A 16,450-nucleotide genomic window follows, 5' to 3' on the forward strand; every position below is an offset into this window, starting at 1 on the left:
GTATATTTGGATTCCGTTACAGTGTATTTACCAGGGATGTTTGTTTCCCCTGTGCCTGTTTCGTTGATCGCTATTGAAGCTCATGTGTGTGTCAACGAAGGAATAAACTCTATATTCGGTGACTACCCTCCTGCGCCTGACTCCTTTCACCACACTCATCACACTTATGTTTCCCTCTACAATGCCCACAATACTAATTTGAACAGAATGGACAAGACCAGGCACTAACTCAGACTGGGGGGAAAAGAACATCAGACTGTCATAACCCCAATTTAAAAAGTAAATATTGACCGTTGATTACATCATTTTTTCTAAATGATGGGGTCGCAAACACATTTTTTTTTATTTCAAAATGAAATCGCGGGCCAACATTTTTTAGGAACCCCTGCGTTATGGGAAGGTTGTATGCAATAAACCATAGGACAACCAAGCTCTCACCAAGCTCTAAGAAACATATGGTTCTCAGAACGTTATGTGCTAGCTGGGATGTGGTTGTCTCACCTAGCTAGTTTAAAATGAATGCACTTTCTGTAAATTGCTCTGGATTAGAGCATTTGCTAATGTCTAAAATGTCAAATGTAAACGTTCTACATACAGATCTCACATTACTGTACTGAATAATTTGAAATATTGATGTCACAAATGTTTCATTCATACATTTCTTTATAATAAATGTAGTTATTTGTTACATTTGACTATGCGGAACCTAGCAGTACTAACAAATACATGTTTGTCATTGAACAACCTCATTAGATAGTGAAAAAACATACCAATCTCTTTCAAAATGTCTTTAAACAATAAAAGCTAATTTACTAATATTTCTGAAAATTGATATATAGCGTTTTGGAATGAAACTGTTCAATTTATTCAGGCTGTTTTCTGGCTGTTTTGCATACACTTTTCCCTTGAATGAAACACACTATCCAAACCAACATCTGAGAGCAAGTACAGAGTAGGCTAAATGGAATGTGAGGAATATGAGGTTTATTCATATTTCAAATAAGGGCATAGTTACTGTACAGTACAGTACGTCAAAGTGACTTAGGACAACATTCTATTTTAGTAAGAATATCTACTACACAACTTTGACAATGATTAAACACACTATCCAAACCAACTAATCTGAGAGCAAGTATACTGAGTAGACGAAGTAACAAAATTGAATGTGTTGAATTCATGAACAGATCATAATGGTTATCTACATTTCAAAAATATGACTGTTACTGCCCATCTTTTCAAATGGATAGAATGATAGAAAATCCTCAAATGTAAGTGGGGCGGCAGGTAGCTTAGTGGTTAAGAGCGTAGTGCCAGTAACCGAAAGGTTACCTCTCCTGGGGACTGGTGACATTGGCTTAGTGTCACGCTCAGCTCTCTATGAACTTCCTGCTCGATCTCATGGAGTCTCTGGCGACCCTTCACCTTCAACATCTGTACGCACAGTAGGAGTTTAATATTAGCAGTGGTATCACACAGGACATTTTATTTTATGGCCTTGACAATGTCATTTTGTTCAGGATATCACAGATTTATCATGGATGTGGTCGGTCCAAAATGTATTAAAAACTAAAGGAGAACATCAAAATAGATGCTTATACACATGAGAGCTATTGAATAATTAATGGCAAACTTACCTGCTCATCAAGGTAACAATCGACCCAAGAAGACCCTTGGATGGATGTAGAGTCATCCATATTTGCTCCAAGGTATCACCAAGAGACCAGTATAACAGCTAGAAAATAGTTATTTACAGAAAACTCAACTAAAAACTGCTAAACTGTGCTAGAAAACTTCTGTAAATCCTAAATAAGAACTAAACAATCGAGCAATGTAACCAAGTAGTGTATTATAGCAGTCTGAATTCAGAATGTATGTGTATAAAAATAGAACTATAGAATGCTCAAATATAGAACTTTAGAATCTTTGGCAAACATAAGACATTGTGATCACCACTAGATGGTGCAAGTGAACTAAAAATAACTGCGGCAAGGACAGCGCCAGAAAGTATTCTGAAACAGAACGCTTTTCATTCTGAACTGCCTAGATGTCACAGTAGGCTATTTTGCGCTGCAAACGTGAAATATTATCAATAAAGAAAAAATCTTAACTCTATCTTTATAATATGGAAAAATGTAATGTTTAATTACTCCATTGTTTACAAACAAATAATTTACAATTTAAGTACAGTACTGAGACCCCATGTTTTGAAAATATTCAATATTTTTTTATTCTCTGAAACACAATGATTTATTTTCAATAAATTGTTTTCTTTCATAAAATAACACTCCCATACAAATGAATGACAGGTCAATACTTTTATTCTTAACATCATACAAAATGATTTCCAACAACCACACAATACAGTAACATACATACGTGCTCAATATAACCTTGAATATGAACAGACATCAGATACAGTTCAAATGTATCACTAGCAGGTAGGGAATTGGTAATAAAACTTGCTATCTTTAGAAATTATATTTATTTTTATACAATATGTAAGGAACCATAAGAAAACCATTTGTCATGGATGACTGGCTAATTGGAACCAGAGCTATTTCAGTGTTCAGTCCTTAATGTCCTTCCCAATAGTTACTTAGATTTGGAAACATTAGCCGAACATAACACAATGTAAAACTAACAATAAGTAATGTTAAATCCTTTAATCAATGGGAACATGTTATGGTCAAAGATAGTTCTAGAAAAGTGGCTTGTCTCTTTATGTTGTTTCAGGACTGGGGCTTTCCACTGGGCTCTGTTGAGAGAACAACGCCCCCAGTAGACAGTCAGTAGCACTGCAGGCAGTGGGCTCCTCTCCTCCCAGACACAAAAGCCTGTGGTACTGAGCCTGTGGAACCCAGCACAGCACCCTGGAACACACACACACACAGAGACGCACAAACACACACGCACCAGGCACACACAGTGTGAGCTATATTAACATGGTACTTGTAAGGTACTTAGTCTTAAGTAGAGTTTGTGCAAAAAAAATCTTATTTAAACAAGTCAAAGATGAAAGAGTGTTGTGTAGCGATCTGAGTGTGACTTTGTACCATTCGTAGATGTCGTCTGTCACAGGTTCAGGCTGCGTTTGGACCCACTGACCGATTGACCACATCCTGACCACGTTGCCTATAGCAACCGTCTCCCCTTTACCTTCTCCATCGCCCCGCTCAGCAGGCTCCTCAGGGACGTCCTCGTAGCACAGGAAGTAGCTGCTCGAGAAACACAACACACAGTGTTGTTCTTGGGTACTGACTCACAAAAGTAAGAATAAACAGATTGGATATCATCATCAGTGGAGGAAAAATAAGAATGCCCCACATTGCCCTCCTCAGAACGGAGGCTTTCTAGTTTTCCTGAGACCTGCCAGTCTGTCCACATCCAGGGTTCTGTCGCTGCCCAGCCTCACTACAGTCAAAGCTCATGTGGCCCGGAGAAAAGCACTTGACGCACAGCTGGTGCATCTGACAGTGAGCTTTGGTCCAGTGATTAGTGCTTCCACAGACAGCACACTCATGCTGACGTTTGTGGAACTGTTTACGGGGCCCTCTACATTCAACATGTTTAAGTCATTTAGCAGACGCTCTTATCCAGAGCGACTTACAGTTAGTGCATACGTTACTTTTTTTTTTTCATACCCCCCGTGGGAATCGAACCCACAACCCTGGCGTTGCAAACACCATGCTCTACGAACTGAGCCGGCCATTCCCTCGGCGACGCTGGTCCAATTGTGCGCCGCCCCATGGGTCTCCTGGTCGGCGACGACAGAGCCTGGATTCGAACCAGGATCTCTAGTGGCACAGCTAGCACTGCGATGCAGTGCCTTAGACCACTGCGCCACTCACAGACTGAGTATTGCTGAGTATTGCTGACCAGAGCCTTCTCTAACAAAGTCAAAACTTTCTTTAATGTCCCACCCTCAGATACAGATGGTGCCTGGTCTGGTTCACGGCCACATTGAGAAAAAGATGACACATTAGGTCTTTTCACAGGACCCACTCCCTCCTGAGGGCAGTCAAAAACAGCAGCAACCTGCTGTGAAAGTTGTGTTCTACATGCTTTACGTTCCCTTAACAGTTCATCCAACCGATCCTGTACCTCACTGGCTGTCCAGTCACGAATGGGTTTGCTCTTGAACACTTGGGCCAACTCTTTATCAGGACAGTTGCGTACAAACATGACTGCCAACTCTGAGCACTGATTGGGTAAGGTCCTGCCCTCACTCACAAGGTACTGTTCGGCTGCCTCTGCAGCTTTGTTAAGCCTAATCCAGAAATCTATTGGACCCTCATTAGCATATGGTTTGATTGAATAGAAATCAGCTAATGGCATACCTGAGCAGACAGTATCCCCAAAGTGTTGCTTGAAAACACTGAACACCGCCTTAACATCTGTAACAACAAGGTTGTTACGCTTCCAGACTTTGGTCACATCCCGTGCCCTCCCCATGAGCCTAGACATCACCTCCCCAACATTCCCAGACCCAGTGTAACCCCTCTTCCCTAGGTAGACTTCCATTAACTCCTCCCACTCCAGGACAGAGTACTTATCTGAGCCATCACCCCTAAAAAGAGGTGGAGCACTAACATCTGACTTCACAACCAGATTCAGCTTGGACGCATCAATAAAGGTTGACCCACACTGCTCAGGCAGGGGAAACTGCTGGGGTTGGTGAGGGGGACGGGCAGGAGAAAGACTTGAAACCCCAGGCTGCAGTAAACTCGCTCTGATAGATTCTCCTATCTCTGAACCAATCTGCTTAATAAGGTCACTAAGCTGACTCGGAGGCGTCCCATTATCACCGAGTACTGTGGATGATGGTACATCAAAAGACAGAGGTGGGATACCCTGGTCAGGTGGAACAAACAGCCTACCCCTCCCAGTGCTTGCAAACTCAGGACTAGCAAACGCTCTACTCCCAGGAGCTGACTGTACAATTGGTGTAAATGGAAGGACACCCCTCCCTCTACCCACACTAAAATCCCCAGCATAACACGTCTTATGGATTTGAGAATCTTCCATGGCTCAACAGAGCACTAAAATACAATGTAATTTAGTGCATTCAAATACCAAAAAAAATTAATGCAATAAACAAATTCATCCAAAACATACAAATAAGCACGAATACCTGTATCTAATGAATATGCTACATTCACTGTTTACAGTATATATTCACTTACAGTAAGCCATCAACAAATTCACATGCGCAGGTCGTGCACCTCATCCACATGCACAGCTCCGGCGGTCGGCTTGAGCTGACCAGTCGGCAGGTCACGTAATTAGGACACTGCCACAACTGGAATTCTGATGGTTGGATAATTTTTATTCGACCTGCACACGAAGAGACAACACACAATATGTTAGCTCTTGGTGCAGCCACAGCTCTCGGGCACCTTGCTAGTTGAAGGTCAGGCAAAAGAGAACAGGTGCTGCATGCACACATTCAGTGCCTAACAACACACTATACAATACAAGTAAAATGATATACAACATAATTCTGACAAAATAAATGACATACCTCTACACGAAGAGACAACACACAGTAGCTTAGCCCTTGGTGCAGCCACAGCTCTCGGGCACCTGCGTGAGCACATAGAAACTCACTGTCTAATCAGAGACTTCAACACATTAGTTCCCACAATGAGTTCATCAACCTGCCCATCAACAATAAGCACTGGGACTACATAACAGAAGCCATAAAGTTGAATTTTTAAGTCACACATGCCCACTGGGCTAGTTTGTTCCCACCACAACCCACCAGGATGATGTCTGAAGGAGCTAGAAAGTTCCCCTCTACCACTCCTGCCTCCCTCAACCGAGGTACAATATCTGCGCGCAGAGTAGTAGCCATGGACCCACTATCTAACATCCCCTTCAGCTCAACTTTATCCTGTACTAGCACAGTGGTGTAAAACAAACTGTCATTCTGAGTAATTCTCATTGTGTTCTGAAAAATGACTGTGTTGTTCTTGGGTACTGACTCACAAAAGTAAGAATAAACAGATTGGATATCATCATCAGTGGAGGAAAAATAAGAATGCCCCACATTGCCCTCCTCAGAACGGAGGCTTTCTAGTTTTCCTGAGACCTGCCAGTCTGTCCACATCCAGGGTTCTGTCGCTGCCCAGCCTCACTACAGTCAAAGCTCATGTGGCCCGGAGAAAAGCACTTGACGCACAGCTGGTGCATCTGACAGTGAGCTTTGGTCCAGTGATTAGTGCTTCCACAGACAGCACACTCATGCTGACGTTTGTGGAACTGTTTACGGGGCCCTCTACATTTAACATGTTTAAGTCATTTAGCAGATGCTCTTATCCAGAGCGACTTACAGTTAGTGCATACGTTACTTTTTTTTTTTCATACCCCCCGTGGGAATCGAACCCACAACCCTGGCGTTGCAAACACCATGCTCTACGAACTGAGCCGGCCATTCCCTCGGCGACGCTGGTCCAATTGTGCACCGCCCCATGGGTCTCCCGGTCACGGCCGGCTACGACAGAGCCTGGATTCGAACCAGGATCTCTATTGGCACAGCTAGCACTGCGATGCAGTGCCTTAGACCACTGCGCCACTCACAGACTGAGTATTGCTGAGTATTGCTGACCAGAGCCTTCTCTAACAAAGTCAAAACTTTCTTTAATGTCCCACCCTCAGATACAGATGGTGCCTGGTCTGGTTCACGGCCACATTGAGAAAAAGATGACACATTAGGTCTTTTCACAGGACCCACTCCCTCCTGAGGGCAGTCAAAAACAGCAGCAACCTGCTGTGAAAGTTGTGTTCTACATGCTTTACGTTCCCTTAACAGTTCATCCAACCGATCCTGTACCTCACTGGCTGTCCAGTCACGAATGGGTTTGCTCTTGAACACTTGGGCCAACTCTTTATCAGGACAGTTGCGTACAAACATGACTGCCAACTCTGAGCACTGATTGGGTAAGGTCCTGCCCTCACTCACAAGGTACTGTTCGGCTGCCTCTGCAGCTTTGTTAAGCCTAATCCAGAAATCTATTGGACCCTCATTAGCATATGGTTTGATTGAATAGAAATCAGCTAATGGCATACCTGAGCAGACAGTATCCCCAAAGTGTTGCTTGAAAACACTGAACACCGCCTTAACATCTGTGACAACAAGGTTGTTACGCTTCCAGACTTTGGTCACATCCCGTGCCCTCCCCATGAGCCTAGACATCACCTCCCCAACATTCCCAGACCCAGTGTAACCCCTCTTCTCTAGGTAGACTTCCATTAACTCCTCCCACTCCAGGACAGAGTACTTATCTGAGCCATCACCCCTAAAAAGAGGTGGAGCACTAACATCTGACTTCACAACCAGATTCAGCTTGGACGCATCAATAAAGGTTGACCCACACTGCTCAGGCAGGGGAAACTGCTGGGGTTGGTGAGGGGGACGGGCAGGAGAAAGACTTGAAACCCCAGGCTGCAGTAAACTCGCTCTGATAGATTCTCCTATCTCTGAACCAATCTGCTTAATAAGGTCACTAAGCTGACTCGGAGGCGTCCCATTATCACCGAGTACTGTGGATGATGGTACATCAAAAGACAGAGGTGGGATACCCTGGTCAGGTGGAACAAACAGCCTACCCCTCCCAGTGCTTGCAAACTCAGGACTAGCAAACTCTCTACTCCCAGGAGCTGACTGTACAATTGGTGTAAATGGAAGGACACCCCTCCCTCTACCCACACTAAAATCCCCAGCATAACACGTCTTATGGATTTGAGAATCTTCCATGGCTCAACAGAGCACTAAAATACAATGTAATGTAGTGCATTCAAATACCAAAAAAAATTAATGCAATAAACAAATTCATCCAAAACATACAAATAAGCACGAATACCTGTATCTAATGAATATGCTACATTCACTTTCACTGTTTACAGTATATATTCACTTACAGTAAGCCATCAACAAATTCACATGCGCAGGTCGTGCACCTCATCCACATGCACAGCTCCGGCGGTCGGCTTGAGCTGACCAGTCGGCAGGTCACGTAATTAGGACACTGCCACAACTGGAATTCTGATGGTTGGATAATTTTTATTCGACCTGCACACGAAGAGACAACACACAATATGTTAGCTCTTGGTGCAGCCACAGCTCTCGGGCACCTTGCTAGTTGAAGGTCAGGCAAAAGAGAACAGGTGCTGCATGCACACATTCAGTGCCTAACAACACACTATACAATACAAGTAAAATGATATACAACATAATTCTGACAAAATAAAAGACATACCTGCACACCACGAGACAACACACAATAGGTTAGCCCTTGGTGCAGCCACAGCTCTCGGGCACCTGCGTGAGCACATAGAAACTCACTCAAACACTGCCCCAAATCCTCCCGAGTTACAATAGGTACCCTAATTAGCGAGCTCGGTGAAAGTTGTTAACATACATCTTTATATTGTCCACATTGTAACAAAACCTGTAGTTGCGTAACAGCACTTTGTGTAACTTAACCACAGTTTTATATTGACAAATTACGGCGCCAAGGACAACATACCTTGCTAGTTGAAGGTCAGGCAAAAGAGAACAATAAGAGGGTACATAAATACAGATAACCCGCGATTGACCAAACCAAAATATACACAACTTTTACAATTAGGTGTATTTGCAATATAGATACATAAAAATGTTTGTACACCATTAAAATAACATTAGCTATGCAGCTGTAATTAAATAAAGAAACCACATTGAATTATTATTATTATTAATTTATTAACATCCCCTCTTGACCTGGCCTACTTGAACTGTCCTTGTGTGCAATTTGGTGCATAATCTAGGGGAACAACATCACACTACTACACATATAATTCAAGTAATACCTTTATTGTCATTCATGCTCTTATTTTTAACCTAGTAGTTTTGCAAAAGTGTAACCTGCGTCAATTCTAGGAAATATTGGAATAACGTGCTTAAGAGGAGCCCTGACACGCACAACAGGATAACACAACTACCACATTTTCAATTGACAATCATTGATTTAAATGGATGTGGTCAATAGATTTGTATAGGCATATATACTCATTTAATTTAACTTGTAAGCCAAGGTTGGATTAGTAGGTCTATGCAACATGCACCTGGATAACCGCGTCATGAATCGGAACGGGCTCCAACGTCCTCATATACACATTATGACAAAATAAAGATCTTAATATTTCACGAAATAAAGACATAGAAGAAAACAGGTTCTAGAAACTCAATTTCTCCATGGCAATAGAATGTAAACATGTAAATTGCGCCAAACATATCCAAATATCGCCTACAACTCAATTCTCAGCGCAGCATATTGGACGACTCCACAGGCATTGATCATTCGCGACTTTAAGTAATTCCAGTTATCTCTACAGCATCCCGTATATTTATAGCGCTGCATTTCGTCCCCCTCTGACCATGGATAGGGTTGGGAGCATTCCTGAGTTCACTTATGGTCCCACTAAGGTAATCTTAGGAGATATTCCTTTTGGCATACTGTAAATGCCTGTGCATAATGTACCTAATAAAGCATAATTATTTTAATTATCTTCAAAGGAATTCTGTAGAAGCAGCCTTTATTTTCAGACTCTGCAGGCCTGCTGGGAGGAAGCATATTACAATAAACAGGTAAGATTCATCCCACAAAAACAGTAACCACAGAAAAAAAGAGATAGATTTAATCCCAAAACAAGAGTTTTATTTCAAGACAGTTTAGAGAAGATGGTCATAAGAGTTTTTAATATCACTTGCAAATTGTGAGACATGAGCAGTTGTGAAATGTTGCGAGAGGCCCTTCTGAAAGCACATTATATGGTCTTTAGTGGCACGGTCTCACACCTTACCTCATCTTGCAGAAGAAGCTCATGGTCCACTATCTGCTGCTCCAGAGTCGAGGCCAGGTCTCGCCCCATGTCACCATGGAGCACATGAGCGACTGGCTGGTGTCTCAGGGCAAAAAATCCCTTAGGGAGAGGTGAGTACCACGTCAGCTCTCACCTTCACTGCCATTCTCTGTCACCAGCAGCACTCCAGGAGGTGTGGGTAAAATAAACAACAGATAAATAGGAAGCCAGGAAAGTTGAAATGCTTTGTGTTTTATTTGAAGGGTGTGGAAGGAAACCCTGGAGGAGGGGAACGAACTCGCTCGGCTGGTAAGAGAATGAGAGTTAGAGACTTAGACTATCAGTCAGTGAGCTCCTTTCTAGCCTTTCAACAACTAGTCAGTACAGCAGAATATATCTGTTGTGAAATTACACTAATGGGACTTCCTGTTTCCTACGGCAGACCTGGGAAGTAAACACCTGCCTAAAAATGATTGACATGGAGCACAAGGCTGTCTGCAAGCTCCGCCGCTCTATGCACACCACCTCTCCAGCTGGCGCTGACATGTGAGTTCCATGTACTGCCCTGCATACAGCTTGCTCCATTCATCTACACATCTGGAGCTATGCAGAAAATAACTAGGGCAGTGTTCTCTGTGTGAACATTGCACATCGTTTAGCTTTCTCTGCTGCTTTTTGTTGATTTCAGCGACCCCAAGGTCCACATCATCGTGGAGAGAGCTGTGAGGAGCATTCTGGACAAGCTGTCCAATAAGCCCTGTAGCAACCTGCTCAGCCCATCCCAGGTGGTGGTGGAGCTGGTGCCCAGGATCCTCCTGGCCCTGTGGCTTCAGCCAGAGGAAGGCCATTCAGATCACCCCATCCTCCTAAGCGGGATGGCTGTGAGTATGGTGGTGGCCGTAGGGGAGAAGCTCTCCAACACGTTGAAGGCCTCTTCTCCTCACACCCCTTTCTCCCGGGCTGCTGCTTTTGACTCTGTGAGGTCGATCCTCGGGAGAATCAGCCAGTCCTTCTCCCTGGATGACCTCAAGACCCCTTTTTTTATGAGCTCTGTCTGTGCCTTTGTGGCGGACGAGGTGAAAAGCTACTTCCAGCCTACTGCAGACACCCTGCGAGTTCCCCCTGTCCTAGTGGTGGCCTTCTCCGCCACACTACCAGCTGATATCCAAGCAGGTGAGTAGCACTCATAGAAAGCACTCTGACAGATGCCTTTTGTCATGACATCCTGGTGCCTTGTAGTAGTAGAGCCAATCAGGATTTTAATTGTCACCCCTAACACAGATGCAGACCAGGCTTCTTCCCACCTGGAGGTTGTGGAAATCCCCCATAACACAGAGGCAGACCCAGCTTCTTCCCACCCGGAGGTTGTGGACATCACCCCTAACACAGAGAAAGACCCGGCTTCTGCCCACCTGGAGGTTGAGGGATTCACCCCTAACACAGAGTTTGACCCAGCTTCTCCCCACCTAGATGTTGTTGACATCACCCGTAGCAGAGAGGAAGACCCGGCTTCTTCCCACATAGTGGTTTTGGACATCACCCCTAACACAGAGGCACACCTGGCTTCTTCCCACCTGGAAGTTGAGGACATCACCCCTAACACAGAGGCACACCTGGCTTCTTCCCATCAGGAGCTTGTGGACATCACCCCAAACACAGAGGCAGACCCGGCTTCTTCCCACCTAGAGATTGCGGACATCAACCCTAACAAAGAGGCACACCTGGCTTCTTCCCACAAGGAGCTTGTGGACATCACCCCTAACGCAGAGGCTGAGACGGCTTCTACCCACCTGAAGTTTGTGGTCATCACCCCTAACACAGAGTTAGACCCGGCTTCTTCCTATCAGGAGGTTGTGGAAACCACCCCTAACACAGAGACAGACCCGGCTTCTTCCCACCTGGAGCTTGTGGACATCACCCCAAACACAGAGGCAGACCCGGCTTCTTCCCACCTAGAGATTGCGGACATCAATTCTAACAAAGAGGCACACCTGGCTTCTTCCCACCTGGAGGTTGTGAACATCACCCCAAACACAGAGGCAGATCCTGCTTCTTCCCACCTGGAGCTTGTGGACCTCACCCCTAACACAGATGCATACCCTGCTTCTTCACTCTTGGAGGTTGTGGACGTCACACCTGAAGAGAAGCCTCTCATTGTGGCCGTCTCCGCCACTCTGCCATCTGACATCCAAGCAGGTGAGTAAGACTTATAGAAAGCACTCTGACAGGTGCCGTTCATCATGATAACATGTAAAGTGTTGGTCCCATGTTTCATGAGCTGAAATAAAAGATCCCATTCAACTGGCCAGTGTTTAGAACCTACGGTTTGCATTTATTTACATTCTGTCCCGCTTTTGTCCCTTTCCAGAGGATGTTGCTGTGGTCACCCTGGACGTCACCCCACACGTCACCAAGGACGTGACCCTGGATGTTCCATGCAGGGCGAGGAAAGGGGCAGTCCAGCGTTTTTTTTGCAGGCTTTGGAGGGCAGTGTGCTGCTGCGCTTGCCACAAGGAAGAGGAGGAACAATATTAATTATTCATTAGACCAGAAACAGGATTGAACCATAGACCATTAAATTCTTTGCATTATAGTTGCCTTCAATTCTGATTTTCTTCTGTTTAATTCTTAATTAATTTCAGAACATTTCTCTAAGCTTTGTGGAGTAGGTTGTATAAATAAGTGGGAAACATCCCAATCCCAATTTTAATTATTTCAATAATTAACTTATTACATTTTTTTTAGATGTATTATTTGACAAAAAAGTGGAGGGCGCGACAAAAAAACTTTCATCATCATAGAAAACTCTTGCTCACTATTAAAAATGCATTGTTTTATTTAAGCAAGGTTAAAAGATTAACGTTTCGGCCTAGTCTATGACGATATGCAAGTTGTGTTTGCCCAGTTAAAGGGGGACCCAGACTCACCCTGGTTCTTGAGGGTTGCAGACACTGAATAATTATCATTTGAAATAAATGGCACTTTTCAAGTCTTGACTAAAAATCTTTAATGAATATGAATTCCTCTGTAGCTCAGCTGGTAGAGCACGGCGCTTGTAACGCCAAGGTAGTGGGTTTGATCCCCGGGACCACCCATACACAAAAAAAATGTATGCACGCATGACTGTAAGTCGCTTTGGATAAAAGCGTCTGCTAAATGGCATATTATTATTATTATTATTATTAAATACAATTGACTTGAGGATCAGAGCAGGCAGGCTGACTGGCTTGCCCTGAAGGCCCTCTGCCTCTACCTCTGTGTGGTTAATCTCAGCCAAGAGGTTGTATGGGTTGTCTGTCTCTCTCTGGGTGTGAATCACTATCACTATGACCTCTCGCTCCGCCTGCCCGTTGGCCTGATTAGAAGGCTTCCCCTCTCATTTCTTGTTCACAGGAGCAGGGGTGATGGCATCCGGGGTAACCTCCTCCTCTCCTGTATCTAACCCATCTTTCTGGCTGTGAGTTCGACTGAGGTCACTCGTTCTCTCTCCCAGGGTGTTGGATAGTTTCTCCTCCTCTGTGTCTTGTGTATTTTCTACATTGTAGAATAATAGTGAAGACATCAAAACTATTAAATAACACATATGGCATCATGTAGTAACCAAAAACGTGTTACACATATCAAAATATATTTCAGATTTGAGATTCTTCAAAGTAGCCACCCTTTGCCTTGATCACAGCTTTGTACATACAGAATAATACGAAATGTTCTGAGACCAGGTTGCGCTTTCACCTCCCCCGGTAAGAGGGGAATAAGGCAACCTCAGAGTTACATTCAAGGATACTTTATTGACACACACGGATGAAATGGACATGGAAAGGTAGTGGGATGATAGTGGTCCTGTAATGGACAGATAACAGGGGTAATGAATATGCACAATAACTGATAGTAAAACACAGAGAGGCAACTTACAATAGGCAATGGTAGTAAATATAAAGAACAACAAGTAAGAATGATATACATGTTACAAACTCACTTTGTGCACGTACACTATCCCACGGTATCTCTGTGCATTCAAATTGTCATCGATAAAATGCAATTTTGTTCATTGTCCGTAGCTTATGCCTGCCCATACCATAACCCCACTGCCACCATGGAGCATTCACAACGTTGACATCAGCCAACAGCTCGCCCATACGCTGCTTTACAAGTGGTCTGAAGTCGTGAGGCCAGTTAGAAGTACTGCCAAATTTTCTAAAGCCGCCTTGGCTTATGGTTGAGAAATTAACATAAACGTATCTGTTAACAGCTCTGGTGGACATTCCTGCAGTCCGTAAGCCAATTGCACGCTGCCTCAAAACTTGAAACATCTGTGCATTGTGTTGTGTGACAAAACTGCACATTTTAGAGTGGCATTTTATTGTCCTCAGCACAAGGTGCACCTGTGTAATTATCATGCTGTTTAATCAGCTTCTTGATATGCCATATTTGTCAGGTGGATGGATTATCTTGGCAAAGGAGAAATGCTCGCTTACAGGGATGTAAACAAATTTGTGTACACAATTTGAGAGAAATAAGCTTTTTGTGCGAATGGAACATTTCTGGGATTTTTATTTCAGCTCATGAAACATGGGACCAACACTTTACATGTTGCGCTTATATTTTTGTTCAGTGTAGTTATTAGGTTGGGAGATTGGGATCCTATCTGGGCTAGCTAAAGCCATCTTCATGGTTAGTAGTATGACAGAGAAAATATAACAAGACAAATTTAAACATCACAAATCTGAGGGGGCAAGTGACCCTGTGCCCCCTTTGGGCATGACGTCTCTGCTATCAACCACATCATTCTGTCTCCGTGAATATTCAAAACAGACACATTCATTCAGGTCTGGTACTGGTCCTACCATTTAGATCAGGGATGGACAATTCCAGTCCTTGGGGGTCGGAGGGGTGTCACACTTTTTCCCCATCCCTAGCAAACACAGATGATTAAACTTATTGCATTCTAAACTGAAACCCATGAGTACTTGATTATTAGAGTCAAACGTGTTAGCTGGGGCTGGGGAAAAAGTGTAACACCAATCAGGTCCCGAGGACTGGAGTTGCCCATCCCTAATATAGATGCTCTGTTTGCACGCATCGAGGGATGTGGTGAGTGACAGTGGAGACAAGGGAGCACACAGAAACAGCTTTGTCCTTTTAGAAAGTCGTCATAATCCTTAAATAAATATGATATGTATGCAAGAAATGCAGAGCCACTTCCAAAAACATATTGACAGAGTCTAGTATCTAGTAATCTAATCAATTAGTTTTCAACCCCTTTGTTATGGCAAGCCTAAATAAGCTCAGGAGTAAAAATGTGCTTAACAAGTCACATAATCAGTTAGACGGACTCACTATGTGTGCAATAATAGTGATTTTTGAACGACTACATAATCTCTGTACCCCACACATGCAATTATCTATCAGGTCCCTCAGTCGAGCAGTGAATTTCAAACATAGATTCAACCATGAAGACCAGGGAGGTTTTCCAATGCCTCGCAAAGAAGGGCACCTTTTGGTAGATGGGTACAAAAAAAGCAGACATTGAATATTCCTTTGAGCATGGTGAAGGTATTAATTACGCTTTGGATGGTGTATCAATACACCCAGTCACCACAAAAATACAGGTGTCCATCCTAACTCAGCTGCCAGAGAGGTAGGAAAACGCTCAGGGATTTCACCATGAGGCCAATGGTGACTTTAAAACAGCTGCTTTGATAGGAGAAAACTGAGGATGAATCATCAACATTGTAGTTACTCCACAATACTAACCTAATTGACAGAGTATGCACTCACTAACTGTAAGTCGCTCTGGATAAGAGCGTCTGCTAAATGACTAAAATGTAAATGTAAAAGAAGGAAACCTGTACATGCATTGTGTTTGCAATCAGGCACTAAAGTAAAACTGCAAATAATGTGGCAAAGAAATGAACTTTATGCCCTGAATACAAAGCGTAATGTTTTGGGCAAATCCAACACAACACATCACTGAGTACCACTCTTCATATTTCCAAGCATGGTGGTGGCTGCATCATGTTATGGGTATGCATGTCATTGGCAAGGACTAGATACTTTTTTAGGATAAAAATAAACGGCATAGAGCTAAGTACAGGCAGATTCCTAGAGGAAAACCTGGTTCAGTCTGCTTTCCAACAGACACTGGGAGACAAATTCCCTCTTCAGCAGGACAATAACCTAAAACACAAGGCCAAATATTCACTGGAGTTGCTTACCAAGACGACATTGAATGTTTCTGAGTGGCTTAGTTACAGTTTTGACTTAATTCGGCTTGAAAACCTATGGCAAAAAAAAATGGCTGTCTATATAATGTATATTGCATATATTTTACAATCCAGTTGTGCAAAGCTCTTGGAGATTTACCCAGAAAGACACAGCTTTAATCGACTCAGGGGTGGGAATACTTATGTAAATGAGATATTTCTGTATGTAATTTCCAATAGATTTGCAAAAATTTCAAAAGCGTGTTTTCACTTTGTCATTATGGGGTATTGTGTGTAGCTGCGTGAGAGAAAATATTATAATTGAATCCATTTTGAATTCAGGCTGTAAGAAAACAACATGTGGAATAAGTTAAGGGGTATGAATACTTTCTGAATGCACTGTA

General features: G+C 43.3%; 1 protein-coding gene across 1 annotated transcript in view; it reads right to left on the reverse strand.

Moving 5' to 3' along the window:
- Positions 1-2,719: 2,719 nt before the first annotated feature.
- LOC311113354 (UPF0575 protein C19orf67 homolog) overlaps positions 2,720-16,450 on the reverse strand; it is a gene marked incomplete at both ends in the record, with an annotated part of 31,091 nt that continues 17,360 nt past the window's right edge. The window contains 2 exons of the mRNA XM_084156568.1: positions 2,720-2,870; positions 3,054-3,215. Of these exons, the coding sequence (XP_084012694.1) occupies positions 2,720-2,870; positions 3,054-3,215 (313 nt within the window). The remainder of the gene's footprint in view (positions 2,871-3,053; positions 3,216-16,450) is intronic.

The sequence above is a fragment of the Coregonus lavaretus genome (assembly GCF_964263955.1).
Source record: "Coregonus lavaretus genome assembly, chromosome: 40".
Lineage (NCBI taxonomy): Eukaryota > Metazoa > Chordata > Actinopteri > Salmoniformes > Salmonidae > Coregonus > Coregonus lavaretus.